Genomic DNA, 24,068 nt, shown 5'->3' on the forward strand with positions numbered 1-24,068 from the left:
ACACTGCTAGTTTGGGGACCACACCTACCCTCTGCAGAGATGGTGCCAGGATTACACTGGTGGTATCTGTGTGAAAAGTGGATCAGCACTCGCTCCCTCTCCTGCGTCTCTCCCATAAGTGCAAACTCCTTCAGGAAAGCCCTGCAAAGAGACAATCGAGACCATCACTTAATCCAACACGCATCAAAACGCTCCATCCCTTTCTAAGGCCCAGTCTTGGCACGGCCCATTGGGAGTGTTTGTGTGGTGCACATGTGCAGCAGATGACATAGCAAAGATGCAACGCCTCAAATGACGAAGGTGACTTGCCCCCTCCCAAATCTTTTTTTTTTTTTGGAAGTGAGTTATGTCGCCACTCTCCCTAACTGCTCTAAATCCCAGAATGATGCTGACGTCCTTCTCTCACCATGACCCTTTCTACAAGGTGGTGGCTCTATGCAAAAATGTTCATTGTTGTCTCGTACTTGCTTGCAATTGGAAAAATAAGATGTTAAGAGGAATTGTGTTGGACCGTTGTCCTGGGTGGATAATTATTCAAAATAGTCACTTCTGTTAATTTATTTCTTTTATTCGTTCTCAGGATGAGGACAACATTGGCAAGGATGCTTTTATTCTCTATCCCCAGTTGCCCAAAGACGGTGGTGGGTTTCTCCTTGTTCCACTGTAGACCATGTGGCGATGAGCTAGGTGGGGAATTCCAGGATTTTGACCCAGCGATGCCAATGTACGTCCAATGTCAGGATGGTGTGACGTAAGGTTGCCACCCCTCCAGGATTGTCCTGGAGACTAATCTCCAAGGCACTGCTGTGAGCAACACTCAGGAGAAAAATCATAGGGGCATTAAAAAAATGGTGTGCTTTTTTCCCCATTTTCTTTGAACATTTGCATTTATGAATTATAAAAATATTGGCGATGGGGTAAGAAAAAAAGGCTGTTTGACCGGGTGTGGTGGTTGGAGGCGGGAAGTCATGTGATGACACCTCCAGGAATACGCCCAAACAAAGTTGGCAACCCTGGTGTGACTTAGAGAGAAACTGGATGTTATGTTGTTCCCACGACATAGCTGCTCTCGTCCTTTCTCGTTGGTAGAGGTCGTGGGACATGGAGCTGCTATCAAAGTAACAGGGGTCCCCGTGACTGTATCGGCATTTGCAGGGGGTCTCGGGAAATGTATCAATATTTAAATGGGGTCCATTAAAAGTTTGTTGATATTTATAGGGGGTGCCAAGGGGGAGGGGGAGGGCTAGACAATATTTTAAGGGGTCCCCTATACTGAAATGTTTCTGAAGTGTTACATCTAGAGTGCAACACCTGGAGTGCAACACCTGGAATGCGATGAATGAATCTCTTGAACTTTTATATCTATTATTTATTAAAAATGTTGAGTGGTCAAAACATTCTGAAGGAATTCCAATCTCTCCCCTCTCTGTTTCCCCCTCACCTCTTCTCCTTCCTCTCCCTGCCTTCTATCCCTGTTTTGGCTGAAACACGACCTTGGTCTTGGCTCCCCTTGTGCAACACTACTGGAGATCAACTGATTAATAGCACTCTCGCCTCTGACTCAGAAGGTCGTGGGTTCAAGTCCCACTCCAGAGATTTGAGCCCAAAACCTAGGCTGACACTCCCAGTGCAGTACTGAGGTAGTGCTGCGCTGACGGAGGCGATGTCTTTCGGATGAGACATTAAACAGGAGGCCCAGTCTGCCCTCTCAGGTGAACGTAAAGGATCCCATAGCGCTATTTTGAAGAGGAGCAGGGAAGTTCTCCCCGGTGTCCTGGTCAATATTTATCTCTCAACCAACACCTAAAAACAGATGACCTGGTCATTTACCTCATTGCTGTTTGTGGGAGCTTGCTGTGCGCAAATTGGCTGCCACATTTCCTACATTACAACAGTGACTACACTTTAAAAAGAAGTACTTCATTGGCTGTAAAGCACTTTGAGACATCCTAAGGCCATAAAAGGCACAATATAAATGCAAGTCTTTCTTTTCTTTCTTTAATAAATAAATTTGCGAATCCCTGTGGAAGCTATATACTGTCTGCTTCAATGTAACATGGACACCCAACTATGATAAAACAGGTGATTAACAGAGTTAGATTGCTCCACTCAGTTTGAAATCTTGTTTCTGAAACCAAGAAGGTGTCTGAAGGTTTGGACAGAATATGGGAGAGGAGTGTGCTGCTTGTCTGGTACATTGTGCCATGGAGCGGGAAAACAGGAGACTCTTTTCAAGTACTCTTCTCAAAAGCTCTCAATGTCATTATTGTACTTCAAAGAAAGAAAGAACTTGCATTTATATAGCACCTTTCACCACCTCAGGACATCCCAAAGCCCTTTATAGTCGATGAAGTATTTTTGATGTGTAGTCACTGGTGTAATACTTCAAAATATAAACTTATTTGCAATCCTCTATCTGGAGGGCACCAACAGTCATTTAGTAAAAGCATTTAAAATGACACAGTGGAACAAAATGGTCTGACAGAAATGTGGGCTCACTGGTTTCTGTTTCTTACCTCAGTGCTTGGTCCAGGCTCATTGCAGTGAAGTCAAAGAATTTCAGGTACTCCTCAGCCACCATCTTACTGAAGTCATTTCTGAAACAAGAAGAGGAGAGTGAAAAAAAGGAGGACGGAAAGAGAGGCAGACAGAATAAGTCACAGAGAGAGAGAGAAAGGATGGAGAGATGAAAGAAGAAAGGATGGTGGTAAGAAAGAAAGAGACAGGGAGTTTAAGAAGCAGAGTAACAGACAGAGAAAATGTATGATAGAGAGAAAGAGAGACAAGGAGAGAATATGAAAGATATCGGGCCAGAAAGAGAGTATCACAGAGACATTGAAGAATGAGAGAAAGTCATAGAAAGAGAGTGTATAAGGCACACACACATAGGAATGAGAGACCAACAGAAGAAAGAGAGGAAGAGAGAAAGGTCAGTAGGTGAAAAAAGAAAAGCAGAGAGAAAATCAGAGCAACAAATAGAAATAGGTCTGAAATGAGAGGAGAAAGTATATAAGACAAGAAAAAGTAATAAATAGAAATAAAACAATTGATGCATAATAAAAGGAGATTAGAAAGAGGAAGGACGGAAAGGAAAGGAGAAATGGAGAGAGGGCAGGAGAAAAAAATGGAGAGAGGAAAGAAGGAACATAGGAATAGGAACATAGGAACAGGAGTAGGCCATTCAGCCCCTCGTGCCTGCTCCGCCATTTGATAAGATCATGGCTGATCTGCGATCTAACTCATATCCCTTAATACCTTTGGTTGCCAACATCTATCTCAGATTTAAATTTAGCAATTGAGCTAGTATCAAGGAGTAGGAAGGAGGAGGAAAAGAGAAGGCGGAGAGAGGAAGAACAGAGAGGAAAGGGGGAAGTGAGATAAAAGGAGAGAGGGTGGAGAGATAAAAGGAGAGAGGGTGGAGAGATAAAAGGAGAGAGGGTGGAGAGATAAAAGGAGAGAGGGTGGAGAGATAAAAGGAGAGAGGGTGGAGAGATAAAAGGAGAGAGGGTGGAGAGATAAAAGGAGAGAGGGTGGAGAGATAAAAGGAGGAAGAACGGGGAGAATCTTCACAATCTGTTTGTGACATTTTAAAAGATCTATACAGCAGCACCCTCTGATGGTGCAAGAAGGTAAACACGAACTCTGTAAATTCCGAATGCTGGTTTGAGCTAAACAGTTTATTTCATTTCGGGTGTCCGAGCGGGTGCGTTCGTGGCGGGGGGGCTCCGAAAATTGGGGATTCCCGGGGCGGGTCCGGAGCCCGGCTCCAACCCGCCCACTTCCGGGTTCCCCAATGACACGCTTAGATGTGCGCGCAGGCCCCGCATGCGGGACTCCCGCCAGCAATTAAAGCCGGCGTGATCCCACTTAAAGCAATTATTTTGATACTTCAGGTCGTTAGCAGACCTGATTTGTAGGATATTTTAGGAGGGGTGGGATTTTCATCTAAACTGAGAGTGTTTCCCATACTGGGGGAAACACTCCCAGTTGAAATGGACGTGTTGTAGCCATCAGCCTGTGGCAGCTGCAAAGGTCCATTTGACAGGTGGTGGGGGGAGACCCTCACTCATTGCAGGAGGCCACTCAGTCACTTGGGACAAAGTTTGGCCTCCACCACTCTCCTCCTAACACTAAAATTCACCAACTTCCAACCTCAACCCCGGTGTGCAGACACATTTACCTACCTGGCAGACCCCCTCAAACATACATCTTCCGGATGGGGGCCGCCGTAGCTGCAGTCATGACCTCCTCGGAGGGCGAACAGCATCACCAGCCTCGCCGGCCACGCCATCGACCTCTGACATGTGCAGCTCCACAACACAGTGCTGTGACACATCCACCTGCATAGCAGGAGGGAGGGCAAGCGCAGAAAGAGATGCGTCGCAGAGGGCACTACCCTCGCCACAGGGTCTACAGACCGAGGCTCAGCTTCCTGGACCTCTCTGAGGAGCAGTGCACATGGAGGCTCAGAGTCACTCGACATGCAGTTGTGGACATCTGCAGCCTCCTTGATGCCGAGCTGCTCCTGGCTGGCCCGAGCACCATCTTCTTACCTGTCGCTGTCAAAGTCACCACTGCCCTCAACAACTTCTCCTCCAGATCCTTCCCGGGTGCCACTGGGGACATCGCCAACGTCTCTCAGTCATCTGCACAAAAGAGCCCTGCAAATACACCTACACCCACTCTGCAGTGACACAATGGGTGGCATCAGGTGTGGGTCTTCATGGAGATCCTCAGGAAAGGGAATTATTGCACAAACCAGTCAAGAATGGCCAAGACGTGGCAGTAGTGGTGACAATATAATAATATGTAATGTGAATTGATTAGAAATCAAAAATAAGTAAAATCCATGACAAACCCTCAAACACCCTTGTGCATCCCCTTAATGCTCACGACACGTTTGCCTTACGCTTCCTACTACACATACGTGACGCATGCCCTGTGGCTGCAGCACAGGTAGTGGCAGGTGGGGTGAGGCTGACCATGTAAGAGATAGAGCCATGAGATTGTATGAGGATTGGGTTGAGTGGTAGTGGCGGGATGAGTACTGGCGAGGTGAGTAAGTGCAGGTAAGATGAGGATGAGCTTTGAGTGGGTGTGGGGAGTGATGTGATAGAGCAGTGTTGGCAGTGCAGAAGGAGATGTGAGGTGGGGGCGGTGATGTGGCAGACGGAGTAGGGGAATGAGTAAGTGTACTCTCTTTGGCTGACCTACTTAGGTCATTGAAGCGCCTCCTGCACTGTATGCAGGTGCGTGATATGTTGGTGGTGCTGGTGACCTCCTCTGCCACCTCGAGCCAGGCCTTCGTGGTGACAGAGGTAGGCCACTTTCTCCAGTCTGCCGGGCAGAAGATCTCTATCCTCCCCCTCCTCCTCACCCCATCCAGTAGGACCTGGAGTGAGGCATCATTAAACCTGGGAGCAGCCTTCCCCTTGGGCTGCTCCATGCTGTAATTTTGGTTCCTTTCTGCAGCATCAGTCAGTGGAGGACTGCCCCTTTAAATTGGGCTCCTCCAGCTGACAGCCTATGATGCGGGTGTGCAGACCGCCTGCTGCGCAGCTTTCCAGCGCGAAACCCGGAAGCCAAGGTAAGTGCCTTCAATTAGGCTGCGATCGCGTGCGGAGCACCCCGAATTCACTGGGCGCGTTACCCATGCGCCCAGTCGACCCCCTGCTCCCAACCCGCCTCCCGCCTAATATCGAGCCCTATGTCTTAGTTTGGATAATTCGTAGAATAATGATGACGACTGAAAGCATTTGCAGAAGGCACAATAGCAGAGCTTGGGAAGTTTATAATCAGCTGCGCCCAAGATTAAATAGTTGCCTTGAAACCGAAGCACAATGCCTGTTGTTATATGTGTGCATGTGTATAGGTAAATTTTAATGATGTGGTGTTCCCAGCACACTTTCCTGTAACAGGAGTGCAGAGCAGGAACTGGGGTGAGGAGGTCACTGCACCAGAGCCATGCCTCACGTACTTTTCCACCCTTTAAGTTTGTTTATTTTAACGGACAGGAATGTGTGCAGCCCTGAATCAGACACACTGACCTCTGCGCCTGGATTTCCGACGTGAGCTCCTGTCGCACAGACATTTGTACCCCTTACCTTTTTTATTTGCTGCTCCACTCCCTTTCCCCTTTTTTATTACCCGCTGTACACCCTTTCCCCTTTCTGTTACCTGCTCTACTCCTTTTTCCCTCTTTATTTTCAGCTCTACTCACTTTTTTCCCAGGTGTCGAGCCACATCTGACCTCTTGAACCCATCCAGGTAATAGAGGCGCTTGGCCAATCTTTTGGCAGCTTCTTGGTCAGTCTTGTTGCCATTGGCCAAAGTGTCGGTGCTTCCCAGCGCCAGCTGTTCTGTGCTGTCCATCTCGGACTCTGAATCCATCACCAGGTGGTTCAGATTACCGTCACTGGGAATAAAACACATGAAAAATAATCGGTGAACTCGGAGTATGTTTGTTGCATTGTGCGCCTTTCCCAAGTGAAACACATCATACTTCAAACAACAGACACACATCTCAACTCTTAAATTTATGTAGCACTTTATCAAAACTCTCAGAAACACCGTAAAGCTCTTCAGACACAAAAAACTACTTTGAAGCATCGTGACAGATATGTAGGCGAGCACGGTAGCCATTTTGTGCACAGCAAGATTCCATAACTGAAATAAATGATCAGATAATCTATTTTTAGCTTGTTACGTTGGTTGATGGGGGAATATTGGTTTAGGATACGAGGAAAACTCTCTGCTGTTCTTCGAACAGTACCATGGGATCTTTAACATCAATCTAAGTGTGGGGGACAATGGTATATCCAATGACAGGACAGGGCCTTAATTTGAGCCTCTCAGGGAAAAGGTTGTGTAGAATTTTCTTCCATTGCACACATGAATATATTTTGCTGTTCAATCAAATCTTCAAAACAGTAATTTTATGACAAGGAAAACGGACAGATTATTTGTGGTATAATGTCTTACCAGATAACACTGGATTCATTAATTATTAAAGAGTCTTGTTGAACAACTGATTAAAGGGATGAAATTCAAAAGACATCCAACACCTTATCACATCTCTCAAAAACATCTCAAAACACTTCCCACACCATAAATTACCTTGAAGTGCAGAGATTGTTTTTATGGAGGCAAACACAGCAGTTGTTTAGCACAAAGTAAAGATTCCACAAACAGCAAATTCCTCAGGGTGCTATTTTAATTAATGCGTTAAGGAGCACGCAGAGGAATTTCATACAAACGAGACAAGGCATTCGTTACAAATATCGCTGAGAGCAATTGCATGGAATGATGGTTACCCTCACGTCGCTAATGGAACCTGCTGCTGTGGATTTAGTCAAAACGCAGAAGAAGCAGTAATTGGTTTCTAAACATCTTTGCTGAACCAATACAGTGATATCAGAGCAGGATATTGTCAGCTTAATCCGGTTTGTGAAAACTCCTTCTTGACGCAACAACACCCTTTTGACTCTTGAAACCATGGGCCAGAATAGACCTCTGTATCACCCATTTAATCCATGTCGTTCTCCCTCAATGTTACTTACCATTTCCTGACAGGTATGGTGCAACATACTGGTTTTGCAAGGACTGAAAACAAACAGGGTTTAACACCTTATGTATGTAACAGATATTTTTATAAATCACAATAGGCCGACATTTTTTTGGATTCCTCTTAAAATCTCTACCATGTAGGGTGACAAATATGAACAGATAGAGTGGGTCAAAGTGCGCAGAAGAATTCATCACTGACAATAATAAAACTGAAACAGTGCTTCCTTCAAGCTATTCCAACAGATAACAGCCTCACGTAAACCTGAAGAAAAATATCAAAGTATTAACAGGATTTTGTCTAAATATGTTCATCTGTGATTTGTATAACATCACGGTGGTACAAAGCTCGTGGGCAATCTACTGATGTGTTGTTGACATGACTTTTCCACGCTTGCAATAGCTGGAATTGTTTCAAATCATTCTCACAAATACATCAAAAAATAATCTCAATGAAAGTGATTAAAAAGATAAAGAAACGTGTGGTGTACAAAACGTTCATATATGTGGATCATGATGGGCAATTCACTTGTGACTGCCTTAAAAGGGATGTGAAGGAATCACATCTTCGACACAAGGCTGGTGACCCTCTGCCTTCGGCCCTGAAATAGCACATCAGTTTTTTTCATGTTATCCTTCACCAACTGTTTGATTGAAAGAAAAAGAACTCCTATTTCTACAGTGCCTTTCTCATCCTCAGGATATCCCAACAATGAAGTACTTTTGAAGTGTAGTCATGGTTGTAACATTTTGCAACAGCCAATTTGTGCACGAGCAATGAGCCAACGACCATATAATCTGTTTTAGTGATGCTGAGTCATAAATGTTAGCTACAACACTGGGGGAACATCCCTGCTCTTCTTCAAATAGTGCCATGGGATCTTTTACATCCACCTGAGAGGGCAGACAGGGCTCATCCAAAACAAAAAGCACCTCTGAAGAGTCAGCCTAGATAATGTGCTCAAATCTCTGGAGTGGGGCTTGAACCCACAACTTTCTGACTCAGAGGGGAAAGTGCTTCCAATTGAGCCAAGGCTGGCACTCAACAGTCATCAGTGCCCTGTTACTGTGACTTGAAAGACTGTAGATTCCAGGAGTTCTGATTTTCACATACCAATTTCACTCTATTTTTCCTTACTATTCCGAGGAAACATTTTTATAAGAAATCCTCCACAACCTTCAATGAGTATCCACTCCACAGGGCCTGACTACTGAACTGATCATTCTGCTTCCTCCACTCACTCCATCCTCGTCCCATCTCCTTTCCCACACCCTCTATCCACCTCATCACAACCCCATCCCCATCGCCTTACATCTACCACTTATGCATTCCCTCACAATCTCATTCCCATTTCCTTTCCCACACTTCTATTCCTCCCTCCATCAGAACTTCAACTCAGTCTCACTCTAGTTCCTTTCTCTTCCTTGCTGCCACCTTGTTCAATCACTTCCCTGTGCTCTGTTCTTTACTTCACTGCTCTAGAACATGGGCCGTTAAATGTTGGCAAGTAACCCTCAACACTGAACATGAACGCAAGTGCTACTTGAGTGAAATGCTGTATTGGTCTATGTTAACTTAAAGTAAGCTTCAAAAAGCCATACGGCAATACTTACTGTTAACTGTACTCTGGGAGACATTCCCTGCTCTGCCACAGTCAGTGACGAACAACATTATTAAGCAAAATAAAATGCAGAGTTCAGTCAGAGGAGCATCCCACAAACCTGTTTGCTCACTTCTTCCCCACTGATAAGCCCTCACGCATGGTAATGAGTCAGTTGCCAAACACAGCACATGGGTGGCACACTCCAAACAATGCCATGCCACAGAGCAGAGCAATGAACGCAGGTAGTTTTCATTTCCCAAACTACCTTTCCGTATAAAACATTAGCAAGGTTGCTCCCTCAATAAAGGAGCTGCAGTCTCTTTTACTTTCCAGAATAACCACACCCTGAGAACATCATTTGCCAACATTTGCATAGAACGTTGGATTGAGTTTCTTCCGAACCACAGTGCGTTCCATACAGCATTGTACGCAGACTGTTTCAATCCACACTGCAGGTACAATAGTTCCATTAATGATTAAGCAGCTACAACCTGCTTCTTCCATTTAACCAGCAAATAATAAAGACAAACGTCTGGCGCTTTAAAAAGGGGTTTTAAAAGAGGTTGTTTGATGCACCTGTCAGTACCCCAGAGAAGGTGTTTGGTGTTGGAATTCTGACAGCAATGACTGGTGACGTCTGCACAGGACACTACACTACTATTCAATGCTATTTTCCAAATACACGATGCGGCTTGTGCTTAAACATCAGAACTTTTTTAATATACTGGTCAGAGAGTCAAGGCCAAGTGTAGTCTCCAGGTGAAGACTGGGGGAAAATCAGGCCAGGGAATGTCGACGGAATTCACCCCCTCCCCCCCCCCCCCCCCCCCATTTTAAAGTCATACAGACTGTCCTTATTTTTATTTGCCATTATAAATTCCATTGTCCGGGCATAAGACTTATTATATTGTATAAAGATATATAGATGAGGGGTTTTGATAGAGTAAATAGGGAGAAACTGTTTCCAGTGATAGGAGTTTCGGTAACTTAAGGTTAATTGGCAAAAGAACCAGAGGGGAGATGGGGAGAAATTATTTTACGCAGCGAGTTGTTATGATCTGGAATGCGCTGCCTGAAAGGGCGGTGGAAGCAGATTCAATAATAACTTTCAAAAGGGTATTGGATAAATACTTGAAAAGGAAACATTTGCAGGGTTATGGGGAAAGAGAGGGGGGAGTGGGACTAATCGGATAGCTCTTTCAAAGAGCCGGCACAGGCACGATGGGTCGAATGGCCTCCTTCTGTGCTGTATGGTTCTATGATTCTTCTGTGATATACTCCTAGCTACAGAAAGTATAATTATGACACACAAATTTCTTTTTATTCGTTCATGGGATGTGGGCGTCGCTGGCAAGGCCAGCATTTATTGCCCATCCCTAATTGCCCTTGAGAAGGTGGTGGTGAGCTGCCTTCTTGAACTGCTGCAGTCCGTGTGGTGAAGGTTCTCCCACAGTGCTGTTAGGAAGGGAGTTCCAAGATTTTGACCCAGCAACAATGAAGAAACGGCAATATATTTCCAAGTCGGGATGTGTGACTTGGAGGGGAACGCGTAGGTGGTGTTGTTCCCATGTGCCTGCTGCCCTTGTCATTCTAGGTGGTAGAGGTCGCGGGTTTGGGAGGTGCTGTCGAAGAAGTCTTGGCAAGTTGCTGCAGTGCATCCTGTGGATGGTACACACTGCAGCCATGGTGCGGCGGTGGTGAAGGGAGTGAATGTTTAGGGTGGTGGATGGGATGCCAATCAAGCAGGCTGCTTTGTCCTGGATGGTGTCGAGCTTCTTGAGTGTTGTTGGAGCTGCACTCATCCAGGCAAGTGGAGAGTATTCCATCACACTCCTGACTTGTGCCTTGTAGATGGTGGAAAGACTTTGGGGAGTCAGGAGGTGAGTCACTCGCCACAGAATACCCAGCCTCTGACCTGCTCTCGTAGCCACAGTATTTATGTGGCTGGTCCAATTAAGTTTCTGGTCAATGGTGACCCCCAGGATGTTGATGGTGGGGGATTCGGTGATGGTAATGCCGTTGAATGTCAAGGGGAGGTGGTTAGACTCTGTCTTGTTGGAGATGGTCATTGCCTGGCACTTGCTGAGTTAAAGATAGTAAAAGGCTCTGCTTTGCAGGGTCTCGGGCAGATTTTCCAATTCGTTGCCCTTGGCGAGGAACCTTGTACACCACGATTGTACATCGGGTAATTGGCTTCTGAATGTTCTCAGGCATTTCACATCATTCCAGGGCTGTGAGTTAACAACAACAGATCTCCCACATTCTATACCATCCAAAATGGTAAAGTACCTTTGGGCGGAGGGCCTGGCCATTGAAATAGTAAACCAATGGACGGCCATTCAGAGCGCACGGCCGTTATGTTATTACTTTCAGTAAGTCTTGGAGACGAGACCAGACATCTGACAGAAACACTAAGTTGGTGATCCCCTTTATACGCTATGTTAAAATACACACAGCCTCATATTTTCATCCTGAGAAGCCTTTTCAATGACGTGATAAGGAGCTCAATAAACGTTCGGCTAGAACACTTGAGGATTAAGCCACCGTATATGGAACGCAAACTCTGAAAGTATTCGGATCCTAAGAGGAGTAGTGGGATACAGGAGTAATCCTGACACCACTGCCCAGATGTTCTCCTTCAACCATCCATGTTCTCTCCTTTATAAATCTTCCTCTCTTCACTGCTGACTGAAACTTGTTGGTTTGACCCCGTTGCAAGACAGTTTTATATTAAATATATATGGGACATATAGATTCTTTCTTGAAAAGATATGATGCTGGCCTCGTTAGCTGAGGTTGGTGTATGACAGTAGTTTAAGTGTTTTACCCGTTTATTTCAGATTGTTACACAGGAGCACCTTACACACTCACTGTTAAAATCTGCGATCAGTGGAGAATGAAATGGATTTGACCTGCCGGAGTGCAAGGACATCTATTGGCTGGACAAGGTACAGCAAGAAACAAATCTGCCTCTCTGCGGCCTGTGGTAAACGGTCATGGGGTGAATGCTCTTCCTGCCTGTCTGTCGGGCATCTGCAGGGCACGGTGCCACTCTCCCTGCTCTGATGCAAGCCTGGGTTTAATGGCATGTTACAGCATACACTGGAACCTGCTTGCAGTGAGCTATGTTTCAGCCATGCTCACCGGCACAGGCACGATGGGCCGAATGGCCCCCTTCTGTGCTGTATCATTCTATGATTCCAGTGAATAGATTTCAGTTTCAGTCTGACATTGATTAAAGAAAGAACTTGCATTTATATAGCATCTTTCACGACTTTAGGATGTCCCAAAGCGCTTTACAGCCAATTAAGTACTTTTTGCAGTGTAGTCACTGCCGTAATGTAGGAAACGCGGCAGCCAATTTGTGCACAGCAAGATCCCACAAACAGCAACGTGACAATGACCAGATAATCTGTATTAGTGATGTTGGTTGAAGGATCAATATTGACCAGGACACCGGGGAGAACTCCCCTGCTCATCTTCGAAATAGTGCCATGGGATCTTTTACGTCCACCTGAGGGGGCAGACGGGGCCTCGGTTTAACGGGGTCTCATAAGTAAAACAGCACCCCGAGTCCGTGCTGCTCCAGGCCTGTAACTTCTGCCTGAGGTGATTGAATAAACAATTAAAACAGCTGAAGGTGCTCACTTGCCTTCAGCTGCCCTAAGAGAAATCAGACTGACCCCTCATGGCATGTCCAGCTACAGGAGGAACATGGATTCTCTTTGCACCAAACACAGTGACGTCGCCCAAACAGTGTTTTTCTCCAAGATCATTATGAAAATCTATAACAACTGAACCCTGACATGGAAGTTGCTTTCTGTACTGCGCGTTAGCACCTCTGCGTCCCTGGATAAAGCTTCAGGGGACTGCTTCAGCAGGTTAACTGGAGAGTCAACACGCTAGGAGGGGATGCACAGGCTGGACTACACATTCCTTCGAAATTGGTAATGAGTACAGCCTTCACGCGGTGGACTCCTACCTTACATCAACCTCTGGAACAGGCCCCAGCCAGTCTGCAAGGTCAGCTGCATCTGCTTCACTGCAGTCTGGATGCCTGCCCTCAACCCACACTTCAAGCCAACATCTTGCTCCTCTTATTCCTGCTGCCGTGGGGTTCCCTGAACCTGCTGGTAAACAGCGTGTTGCCAAGGCTCCCTTGCTGGTAGCTGTCGTTCCCGAGTCAGCTGGCTCACCTGCGATCCCACCTGGTGTTTCTTCTTCCCTCTCTTGTAATGGACCAGCAGCATCTGAAAGCAAGGAATGGGTCTGGGTGAGTGCGGATCATGGTCTGTACTGAGCAATTCCCCAGCAAAAAGTGTCAGCCACAACTAGGTCCTTGCAGCCTAAGGCTGCGATTGCTTCAACAATGATATACGGTTTAGGAATAGATAGTGCAAAGAGTCAACTTTTACTGGAACACGTTGGGTACATGAATTTTACAAACAATGTAGCATGCATATGTTGTATGACAAAGTAATTCAGTCCCTTACCCAACCCCAGCTCCTCCTCCTGATTGTTGTTTGATGCATTGCTGATCCCACCTCAGTTCTGCCCCTCTATTCCCTCCAAGTTGAGCAACGCTGGGGTCTTCTCCTCTGTGCTGGCCTTTCCTGTTTGCCAACTTCTTCCTTGGAGTGGCCTTTTTGTCCCCAGGTCTTTGGTTTGCATCCCCTTCTGTGGTCATTGGACTCACCAGACATGCACTTGAGGTACCTGCTGAGATCTTCCCAGGCTCCTTTAATTTGGAGTGGGGGGTTGGGGGGAAAAAGATGCCATCTTGACCCATAGAGATTTGGTGTTCCTTTTGATGCTCCCTTCACCAGTAGCTCAAACTCAGTAAAACTTGTGATCTTCAAGCTGTGGGGGATGGTCTGCAAATATTGACACACTCCCTTTAATCATGACACACTTCCATGATCCTCTGCAAATACTGACACGCTCCCAGGACCCCTTGTCCTAGCTTCTGAAAGAAAGTGTCAAGCACGCAAAAGAAAACAGTGCTGTCGCTGCAGAAAACCTTTGTTAGTAAGCAGCAACAGAGCGGCTAGTAAATAAACACATACAAAAACAAAAACACTGAGTGCAGAAGTCTCAAGACATTGTGCTCGTTGTGCACATGTCCAATCCCAGATGGACAGAGAGCTGATGACCTCATTGACCCTGGGATCCCCTTGCAGATCATGTAGAGACCACCGATCCTAGTATCAAAAGCCATCGAAGTACCCCTTCTCCGTCTCTTTCCAACTTCTTAACTTCTCTCGATTGACAGTATGCATCTACTACTGAATAAATGGAGCCCACCCAAGTGCCCTGTTGCAAATACTCTGTATGCAGATACAATGCCACACTCTGATTGATGTATCTGAGACACCATTGCTGCTATTGTCAGCACACTACTGGCCCATCAGGAGATTAGTACAGTAGTGCCCCTGACAGATTTAACCATTTCAACACTTCTCTCCCACCCGTGAAAATCAAACCCTCAGTAAACGGCTGTTTACTTGGGAACCTCAGTAGTCCAGATTTAATGGCACCAAGGAGGGACTCCAAATTGGGATCATGGTTCTGTTATAAACAAGTTTTATTCCAGAACAGGGGTCTCACACAAAAAACTTTGTGACAGAATTTCAATGGGGGTTCTAAACAATCTACCACCATAGTTTCAGTGGAAGATTGGCGCAAACCCCCACCATTTCTCTGAAATTTCCACCAATCTTCTGCAAAAGTTACTTCAGTTACGTGGATAGACTGGAGAAGCTGGGGTTGTTCTCCTTAGAGCAGAAAAGGTTGCGAGGAGATTTGATAGAGGTGTTCAAAATCATGAAGGGTCTAGACAGAGTAGACAGAGGGAAACTGTTCCCATTGGCAGGAGGGTCAAGAACCAGAGGAGATAGATTTAAGGTGATTAGCAAAACGACCAAAGACGACATGAGGAAAAACATTTTTTTACACAGCGAGTGGGTAAGATCTGGAATGCGCTGCTTGAGGGGTGGTGGAGACAGATTCAATCATGTCCTTCAAATGGGAACTGGATAAATACTTGAAGGGGAAAAAAACTGCGGGATTACGGGCTAAGGGCGGGGGAGTGGGACTAGCTGGATTGCTCTTGCAGACAGCTGGCACGGATTCGACGGGCCGAATGGCCTCCATCCGCTCTGTAACCATTCTATGATTCTATAAGTTACAGCGGGAGATTGCGAGAAACCCTCACAGGAATTCTATCCCTGTGCCTCCAGGACGGGATCACTGATCTGGAATTATTATTATTGGAGGAAGGGAAAAAAAAAAAATCTAGAATGAAATCCCACTGCAGGAAGGAACGAAAATGAGAATTACGCATCCCAGTGAACAGGTGTGACTGGGAGGACAAGAATACAATTATTGATAAATTTAAACATACTGAAAATTAAAAAAACGGCAATAACATTCTTCTATTTAACAATAAGAGAGAAGAACGGAGTTACATTTATACAGCACCTATATCAATTCTCAGAACCAATTCAGAGCATTTCTCAGTGAATTATTTCTTGAAGTGCGGTTAATCTGGTCCTGAAGGCAAATGCTGCACTCATTATTTTTTGGGAGCACAGCAAGATTCCACAAAGAACAATGAGACGAATGGCCAGTTAATCCGATTTTCTGGCGATGTTAGTCGAACGAGGAATCCGGGCTCATTGCTTTGCACTTCGTTGAATGCTGCCTCGGGAACTCAGGACTTGGCCTGAAGTCGGACCCCAAAAGGGCAGCACCTCTAACTGCGCTGCATTAGAGCGTCAGCCCGGATTATAAGCTCAGGTCCCGAACCAGTGCTTGAAGCCGCAACCTTCAGAGGCCAGAGTGCCACCCACCGACATCAGAAACGTATGGGAAACTATCTTTCAAGCACAACTGCATGGCAGAAAGCACAGGCGTGCATCTTTTGGACGCAGTGCATGTCGGTAGGGCCTGAAAGAGTTAACAGACAGTAAAAGTTCCATTGATACTCACAGCTCTCCCGTGCTGAGCGGAGGCCCAGCCCCCCCCTGACGCTGCCAGCAGCACAGGCCCCCTCCTGCTCCATCGCCCATCGCAGCACTCGGGCTGCTGCAAAGCCTACGTCCCGCGTCTCCAGCTCCCCACTGACCCAAGCCCCTAGGTGAGCGGGCTGTTTTGGGAGGGTGGACGCGTTCCCTGTTCTGTGTGTCCACTTCAGTCGTGGCTGCTGCCTACCGACGGTAGCTCAGCTGTGTGTGAAGAGCTGAAGGCACATTCTCTGCACTGTGTTTTGATCAGAAATCTTACGCCTGTTAATGCTGTGACCTTGACATCTCAGGATTCCCGAAAGCAAATGAGCTAGTCACTTATATCCAAGCAGGCATCTTTCCTTCAAGCACAGCTTCCCTCTGAATCCCTTTCGAGTTTAGACATCGGACAGATACGTATTTTCTGCCTCTCCTCCAGGTCTCCTTTTACTTGTGTTTGTTCTCTCTCTCATTTCAGCCTCTCTTTCAGTCTGCATCTGAGGTTCTGTTTTTGCTGTCGCACCTAGTCCCCTCCGTGTGTAGTTACATACCGAGCCATGCCCTTGCATTCCAGTTTGTTCCTCAAGACCAAATACTAAGGTTTTTCCCTTCCCTTAATCATAACTTGCTCCCTTCAGTCTCAATAGGCCTGCAGATGCTGTCCAAATCTTGCTTTGTTCATTCTTCTATTGTCCTTGCCTCATTCTTTCCGCAACTGCTATTTTTCTTCCTTTATTATGCCTCTCTTTCTTTCCTTTTTGCTGCATCTTCCTTCCAAACTTTCCTGGGGGTGGGGGTGGGGTTTGTCTCTATTTATACCTGTCAGATTGACAACTAATCATTGCAGGCCTCCCTTCTGTCAACAGTTCCCCTCAGTTCCTCATTCTCTATCCTGTAACCCTCACCTCCAGGACACTGAAGAACAGGCCATATAATTCTCTCTCTCTCTCTCTCTCTCGGTCCCCTCCCCCTCTCCCATTCCAGTATTACCTCGCCTAGTAATCACTCAACTGTAACACTGCTCGTTTCTCACATGAAACCGACAGAGTGCAGTTGCTGCAAGATTTGGAACAGTGTGAGCGATAATCCGACTGCCATATAGATTTACTTCAGCAGTTGGGGCTTTAACTGGGCATCCCAGTTTGCCTCTGGGTTTTGAGTTCGGTGGTTATCCCCAAAAGGATTCTGCAATTCGAAAAGAAGGTTTTCTTGTCTTGTTGCTGCTTCCCCTCCCTGTAGCTACAGATCTCTCATACAACAACTACTTGCATTTATATAGCGCCTTTAACGTAGTAAAACGTCCCAAGGCGATTATCAAACAAAATTTATTAGGACAGGTGACCAAAAGCTTGCTCAATGAGGTAGGTTTTAAGGACTGTCTTAAAGGAGGAGAGAGAGGTAGAGAGGCGGAGAGGTTTAGGGAGGGAATTTCAGAGCTTGGGGCCCAGGCAGCTAAAAACACAGCCGCCAATGGTGGAGCGATTAAAATCGGGGATGCGCAAGAGGCCAGAATTGGAGGAGCGCAGAGATCTCGGAGGGTTGTAGGGCTGGAGGAGGTCACAGAGATGGGGAGGGTACCTTGTACTGTGAAACCTAAACCCTACAGTGCTGATTTTGCTTTGTCAATGACACATTCCAGAATCAACTTAGAATTATGCTACCACAAGGAGTAGTTGAGGCGAATAGCATAGATGCATTTAAGGGGAAGCTCGATGAGCACACGCGGGAGAAAGGAATAGAAGATTATGCTGATAGGGTGAGAAGAGGAGGGGTGGGAGGAGGCTCGTGTGGAGCATAAACACCGGCATGGACCAGTTAGGCCGAATGGCCTGTTTCTGTGGTGTAGACTGAATGTAACTCGATGTAACTCAATGTAAAGCAAAGCTCGTGACAGTTGGATCAGTTAAAAAGGTTTTAAAAAGGTACTTTTAGGTTAAATCCTGGGTTTCTGGAAGGCACAACCTAACTGGTTGCTGTGCACCCCTCTCCTGCAGTTGTAGCACCCTGTGTTATCAATGGACACCGATCTATAACACACCGACCTCTTCTCCTCCACCTCCAAATTTGGTTCCTCCACCAGGAGGGCAGAAGCTCAGCACGGTGTTAGAAGTTACACCGTCACATATTTTTCCTTTTGAATCGAACGCGGTGAGCCTGGGTCCAAAAATAATAGGGACTGGCAGATTCCAGAGGGGACTCAAGAGTCGATCCCGTACATCGGTGCTCTTGCGTCACGAGGCCATTTTGTGTTATGATATATCAGCGTGTTGGCCCTGAGATGAGTTTCTGACCCCATATCCTTTCCATCACCAAGACCGCCGACTTCCACCTCCGTAACGTCACCCTCTCCGCCCCTGCCTCAGCTCATCTGCTGCTGAAGCCCTCATCCATGCCTTTATTACCTCCAGACTCGACTATTCCAATGCTCTCCTGGGCGGCCTCCCACCCTGCACCCTCCATAAACTTGAGCTCATCCAAAACTCTGCTGCCCGTATCCTAACTCGCACCAAGTCCCGTTCACCCATCACCCCCTGTGCTCGTTGACCTACATTGGCTCCCGGTCTGGCAACGGCTCAATTTAAAAATTCTTATCCTTTTTTTCAAATCCCTCCATGGCCTCGCCCCTCCCTATCTCTGTAACCACCTCCAGCCCTACAATCCTGTGAGATCTCTGCGCTCCTCTAATTCCGGCCATCCCCGATTTTCAATCACTCCACCATTGGCGGCCGTGCCTTCAGCTGCCTCAGCCCTAAGCTCTGGAATTCCCTCCCTAAACCTCTCCGCCTCTCTCTCATCCTTTAAGATGTTCAATAAAACCCACCTCTTGGTCACCTCTCCTAATATCTCCTTATGTGGCTTGGTGTCAAATTTTGTTTGATAATCGCTCCTGTGAAGTGCCTTGGGACGTTTTACTGTGTTAAAGACGTAACATAAATGCAAGTTGTTGATAGAAAATGTCTAGCACCTTGATCTAGTTTGTACGTTGTATATTGCTGTACTCCTTATTGCAACAAGCGTAATTTATTGGTATCTTGGCAACTGGAACACATGTGCACTAGTATTTGGTGACATTTGTGGCTTTTACCTTACAGTGGTGCTGTTGACCTCTGACACCTGAGTCACCCTCAGTCCATGGCCCCACCAGAAGTATTTCCTTGTTCTCCCAATTTGCCGTTGGTTCCCAGAATTCCCTGGGCACTCTTGCAAACACAGTGCACCAGTTCAGCGTGCCGTGACCCAGGTAAACAAGGCCCGCATCAATTTTGCTTAAATCGAAGAAACTTTTTTAGAAAATGGCGGTGCCGTTTGGTGCCTCCACTCTCCTCTCGATGGGAACAATTTGGAATGCAGAACATCAGCCTACTCATGTGTAGGAGACCGAAGGGTAGATTCTGAATCCCTGCCTGCATCCAGCACATTTTGGAGAACCATGGACAGTCAATCCATGATTTTCCGCTGGGAGTGGGTGAGGTATCTCGCTGTGGGGGAGGACCTAGAAAATCTACCCTAATGTCTCCGTTCTCCAAATCGTTACTCAAAAGGAGAACAGGGGCGTGTGGACTTAAGAGATGACACACAGAAAAAACCCGTTCTCTAGTGAAACAAGAGAGCAATATGAAGGTTTTTGAATTCGAAAGACAACTGGCCCCTGACAAATGAATCAGGCAGCAACTGATGAGCACTGCGATTAATAAATGTCAATGAAAGCTCAATCACATTCATCGAATGCAAAATTATTGATCTTGCAGGGAGTAAGGAGGTAGCATCACGCAAATAGCTCGCAGCCAAACTGTGCCATATTATTTTACAGTAGAGGCTAGATTTGCCTCACGTGTAAATCTATATCAGCTGAATAGTTTCACTCTTGCCATCCCCATCACTCTAATTTCTCTCTCTCTCTCTCTCTCTCTCTCTCTCTGAGATTGGATCAGAGCTTTGAATCAGTATTGAGGATGAAACTGTTCCAAGCTGGTCTATTTACTGCGACTGTGCTCGCAGCGGGCTCCATTTCAAGAAACTGCCAGTAAATTGTACTCAACTTCTGATGCAGCGAAACCAAATTTCACTGTAAAAGGGTTTGACCGCAGTGGTGTTGTGCGGATCCTCAGGGTGAGGATTCCCTTAAACTGTCCAGGCAGATGTTAAAGATTCAGAAGATAGCTTTGAAAATCTGAGTGTCCTTTCAGAAGGCACTGGTGGAGACAACCCGTCCCACTTTGTCTATCTGCCCCCAGCCCATTGAACCTGAACTCAGGTCGAAATCATTAAACTTCCAACACGAACAATGCAAGATCAGTATCACTTCTGATTTCTAAACAGTTTCACTTACATCTCAATCCCCATCAAACTAGTCAACTTCAGGGAGTTCCAAATTTCAGGCTCAATTCGAAAGCTCACCAACAATGGCCAACTGTAATAGATGTTTTGACTGTACAGCTTTGGGAGGAAGGGACAATGAAGAACAGGTAGCAAGTTTACCCAATGTCCCAAAGCATTCAGTACATTCGAAGCATTTTCTTAGCACATCTCATCTATTTTCATTGAATAATCTTTCCTCAAAACCAGAACAAAGAGAACTACTTTATCTATAGGTGGAAGTACCAACAGACACAGCTCACACACAGGTAGTGATTCCTCCTCACACGGAAATCAATGGAAGCCCAACAGCCTTCTGTTCTGGGGCTAGGATGGCCTTTCTTGACTACCGACTCCCCCACACATTCCATGGCTGGAAGTACACAACGTAAACATTTCTGTTCTTTGGCATCGGTGGCAACCAGCATACCAGTGTCGGTGAAACTATATCACTGCCCCGGTATACACAAACAAAACCTCTCTGTTCATCACATCACACGCTGCCCCCATTTAACATGCATCAGCTGTCGCACACAGATAAAGCAAGTCAAACATGCAACCTCATGCCCTACCTCAGTAACTCTCATCCCAGTTGCTCCTCCTGTGTCACTGCGAACAACCTGTTCAAGTCACGTTCCTCTGCTGCTTCCTTCTGCATTATAACGCGAGCTTGAGGGAAGCATAGGAAAACTCCGAACAAACAGAAGGGTTTTGTGTGCAGTTCAAATCAAGGACCGACATGGCTCCAAGCAAGACATCACCATTGGACACATATCTGCAAGGGGCTGTTGTGGATCTGTACATCTTACTGAAGGGGCAGCCTGAAGATCTACAGCCACAACATTGGGACTGCATGCCATCGAACCTCATTTTAAATTGGACCACACGTTCATTTGTTGTTAGTTATTTGTAAACGATATCTCCAGGAAGTAAAGTGAAGCAGCCTCCTCTTCTTTGGCACTCTGCCATTGCTGCCTCCACTTTACACTGGGGACCTTCTTCACACAGATTTGGTCTGTTCAATGAGGCATTGTCCCTTTCTATAGGCCTGTCTTAGTTGTAATTCAGAGTTGCAAAACAATTGGTTAACCCTTTGGGACTAAATTGCCCTTGGCCATTTCAAAATAATACACAGTTATAAACCAAGAAAGAAAGACTTGTATTTACATAGCACTTTATAATTACTCTCCGAAAGATTACAAAGTGCTTCAAACACAATGCATTACTTTGAAGTGCAATGACTGTCTCATGTAGGCAAACTCAGCCACCATCTTGCGCACAGTGTGATCCCACGTGATCAGTTTCATCTACTTCTGGTGGTGTTGGTGGGGGGAGCAATGTTGGCCAAGACACCGGGAGAACTCCCTGCTCTAGTCCGCCATGGGTTTTTCCAATGTTAACCAACCACCTGAACCTCGGCTTGACATCTCATCTAATGGACGGCACCCATGACAATACAGCTCCCTCTCGATACTGCACTGGGAGTGGGGCTTGAATCCAACACCTTCAGACCCAGAGACGAGTGTGAATAATCTATTTGCATTTGCCTATCAAGAAAACATTCACAGTGAAATGCCAAGTGAGGTTTCCCAGCTGCCCAATCACTGAATGTCTGAAACCACAATCTATTGATTGTTTCATTTCATTAATGAGATCCCAGCTTTCAGAATCCCATTCCAAAGATGGGGGACCATTGTCTCTCTAGCATTGCTGCTGTACGAAACAGTCCACACAAACATACGTTCAAGGTTTCCCTGTGCTTGCACATGCAACACTACCCGTGCAGTGCTGTACAGGCAGTATTTCCCATTCAGGTTCAGTGCTTGAACCAGGACTAACATATTTGCATGTGTGAGGAAAGTGTTTTTTTCTGAAAGCCACGAGCACCTTCAACCAGAGTTTGGGACGCAGGATAATTTTAAAAATCCACCATTGCACGACGGTGATAAGCATTATCATTACTCAACAAACTGAGTGGGAAGGATGATTTTGTCTATCATAATGATCGTCTCTTTTCGATCTCCTGCCGTGGGTCATATTGGCTCCAGAAAACTGGTCCATTAAAAATCGAGGAGACTGGTTTGGTGTGTGTAAGTCAGCCCAGTGCTGACCTTTCTGTTTTGCTGTTCAAGGCTGGATACTTTCATTATCCCCCACCCCTGCTCCCCACACCCGGCACAATGGGTGACAGACAAACTGATGCCAGGCCAATGACTGTGTTCTGCCAGTTCTTACTCACTGCGCCTCCTAATGGCAGCGAGGCTGAGACCCGTGACTCAGAGGGCAAATTTACCACTTTCCTACTCCCTGCACTTTCTTGCTCCAATGGAATGTCACACGGCTTTAACCTGCAAACAGTAAATCATTGACAGAAATCCCACACCACGTTACACAGAAAGTGATTGTGTTCTTTTTATTTGTTCTCGTGTTGCTCCGATGCTGGTCCATCCTTAATTATCCTGAGAAGGTTATGGGCCTCCTTCTTGTCTTACAAATGTGTGGCTTGCAAGGTTACTTCAGAGGCCATCAGTATCTGTAATCACCAGGCATTGTTCTCTGACTATATATGCGGTACCTTTCATGGAATCCCACACTCACCTGACGAAGGAGGAAGCTTCCGAAAGCTAGTGATTTTAAATAAAGCTGTTGGACTATAACCTGGTGTTGTAAGACTCCTTACATTTGTCCACCCCAGTCCATCACCGGCATCTCCACATTAGGAGCCAGACACACAAGTCCCAATTTTTAAACGAACCCGCCCGGTGAGAAGGGAGCGGGTTTGGGTCGGACGCCCGATTTATGCCCCATTGACGTCTGACTCGAACCTGCCCCTTTCTCGTCGGTTAAAATCAGGTCTGTAGAATGGGACTGGAATCACAACTAGGCCAGACCAGGGAGGGGTGGAAAATTGGGCTAACCATTTGGGTTTCTAATGACTGTTTTTCTGACTCATTTGATGCGCAAATTTGAGGGTGCGAGAGCCTAGTGTTTGTGTTACTGGACGTGTAATACAGGGGTCTGGACTACTAATCCAGAGAACGTGAGTTCTAATCCCACCATGGCAGTTTGAGAATCTGAATTCAGTTTTGAAAAATATCTGGAAATAAAGTAAAAGTGACCATGAAACTGTCGGATTGTCGTAAAAAACCCAACTGGTTCCCTGATGCCCTTTAGGGAAGGAAACCCGCCGTCCTTACCCGGTCTGGGCCTACATGTGACTCCAGTCCCACACCAAGGTGGTTGACACTTAACTGCCCCCCTCAGTCGTATCACCACCTTGGCAGGGCAACCAGGGACGGGCAATAAGTGACAGCCTTGCCAGCAACACCCACATCCCGAGAATGAGTTTTAAAAAAAAATGCCAGATTTATTAAATTAAATTTCACAACTTGCCTTAGTGGGATTTGAACTCACAACCTGTGGGTTGCTAGTCTGTTACTAGTTACTGTAACTACTACACTACTGGAAACTGCACTGTAAACCTAGTGAAATGTGCATTCTGGCAACACAAGTGGATATTAATCGGCACAATAAATTGAAG

At 46.2% G+C, this 24,068-nt stretch overlaps 1 protein-coding gene across 2 annotated transcripts in view; it reads right to left on the minus strand.

Annotated features, from left to right (window-relative positions):
- LOC137304048 (PH and SEC7 domain-containing protein 1-like) overlaps positions 1-24,068 on the minus strand; it is a 97,778-nt gene that overhangs the window by 47,374 nt on the left and 26,336 nt on the right. Inside the window, exons 5-8 of one of the 2 annotated variants that reach the window (XM_067972469.1) lie at positions 13,364-13,417; positions 6,221-6,415; positions 2,517-2,597; positions 29-141 (exon numbers count right to left, since the gene is read on the minus strand). In XM_067972469.1, the coding sequence (XP_067828570.1) occupies positions 29-141; positions 2,517-2,597; positions 6,221-6,415; positions 13,364-13,417 (443 nt within the window). The remainder of the gene's footprint in view (positions 1-28; positions 142-2,516; positions 2,598-6,220; positions 6,416-13,363; positions 13,418-24,068) is intronic. The other variant, XM_067972468.1, reaches the window with a different exon arrangement.

The sequence above is a fragment of the Heptranchias perlo genome, chromosome 36 (genome assembly GCF_035084215.1).
Source record: "Heptranchias perlo isolate sHepPer1 chromosome 36, sHepPer1.hap1, whole genome shotgun sequence".
Classification (NCBI taxonomy): Eukaryota; Metazoa; Chordata; class Chondrichthyes; order Hexanchiformes; family Hexanchidae; genus Heptranchias; species Heptranchias perlo.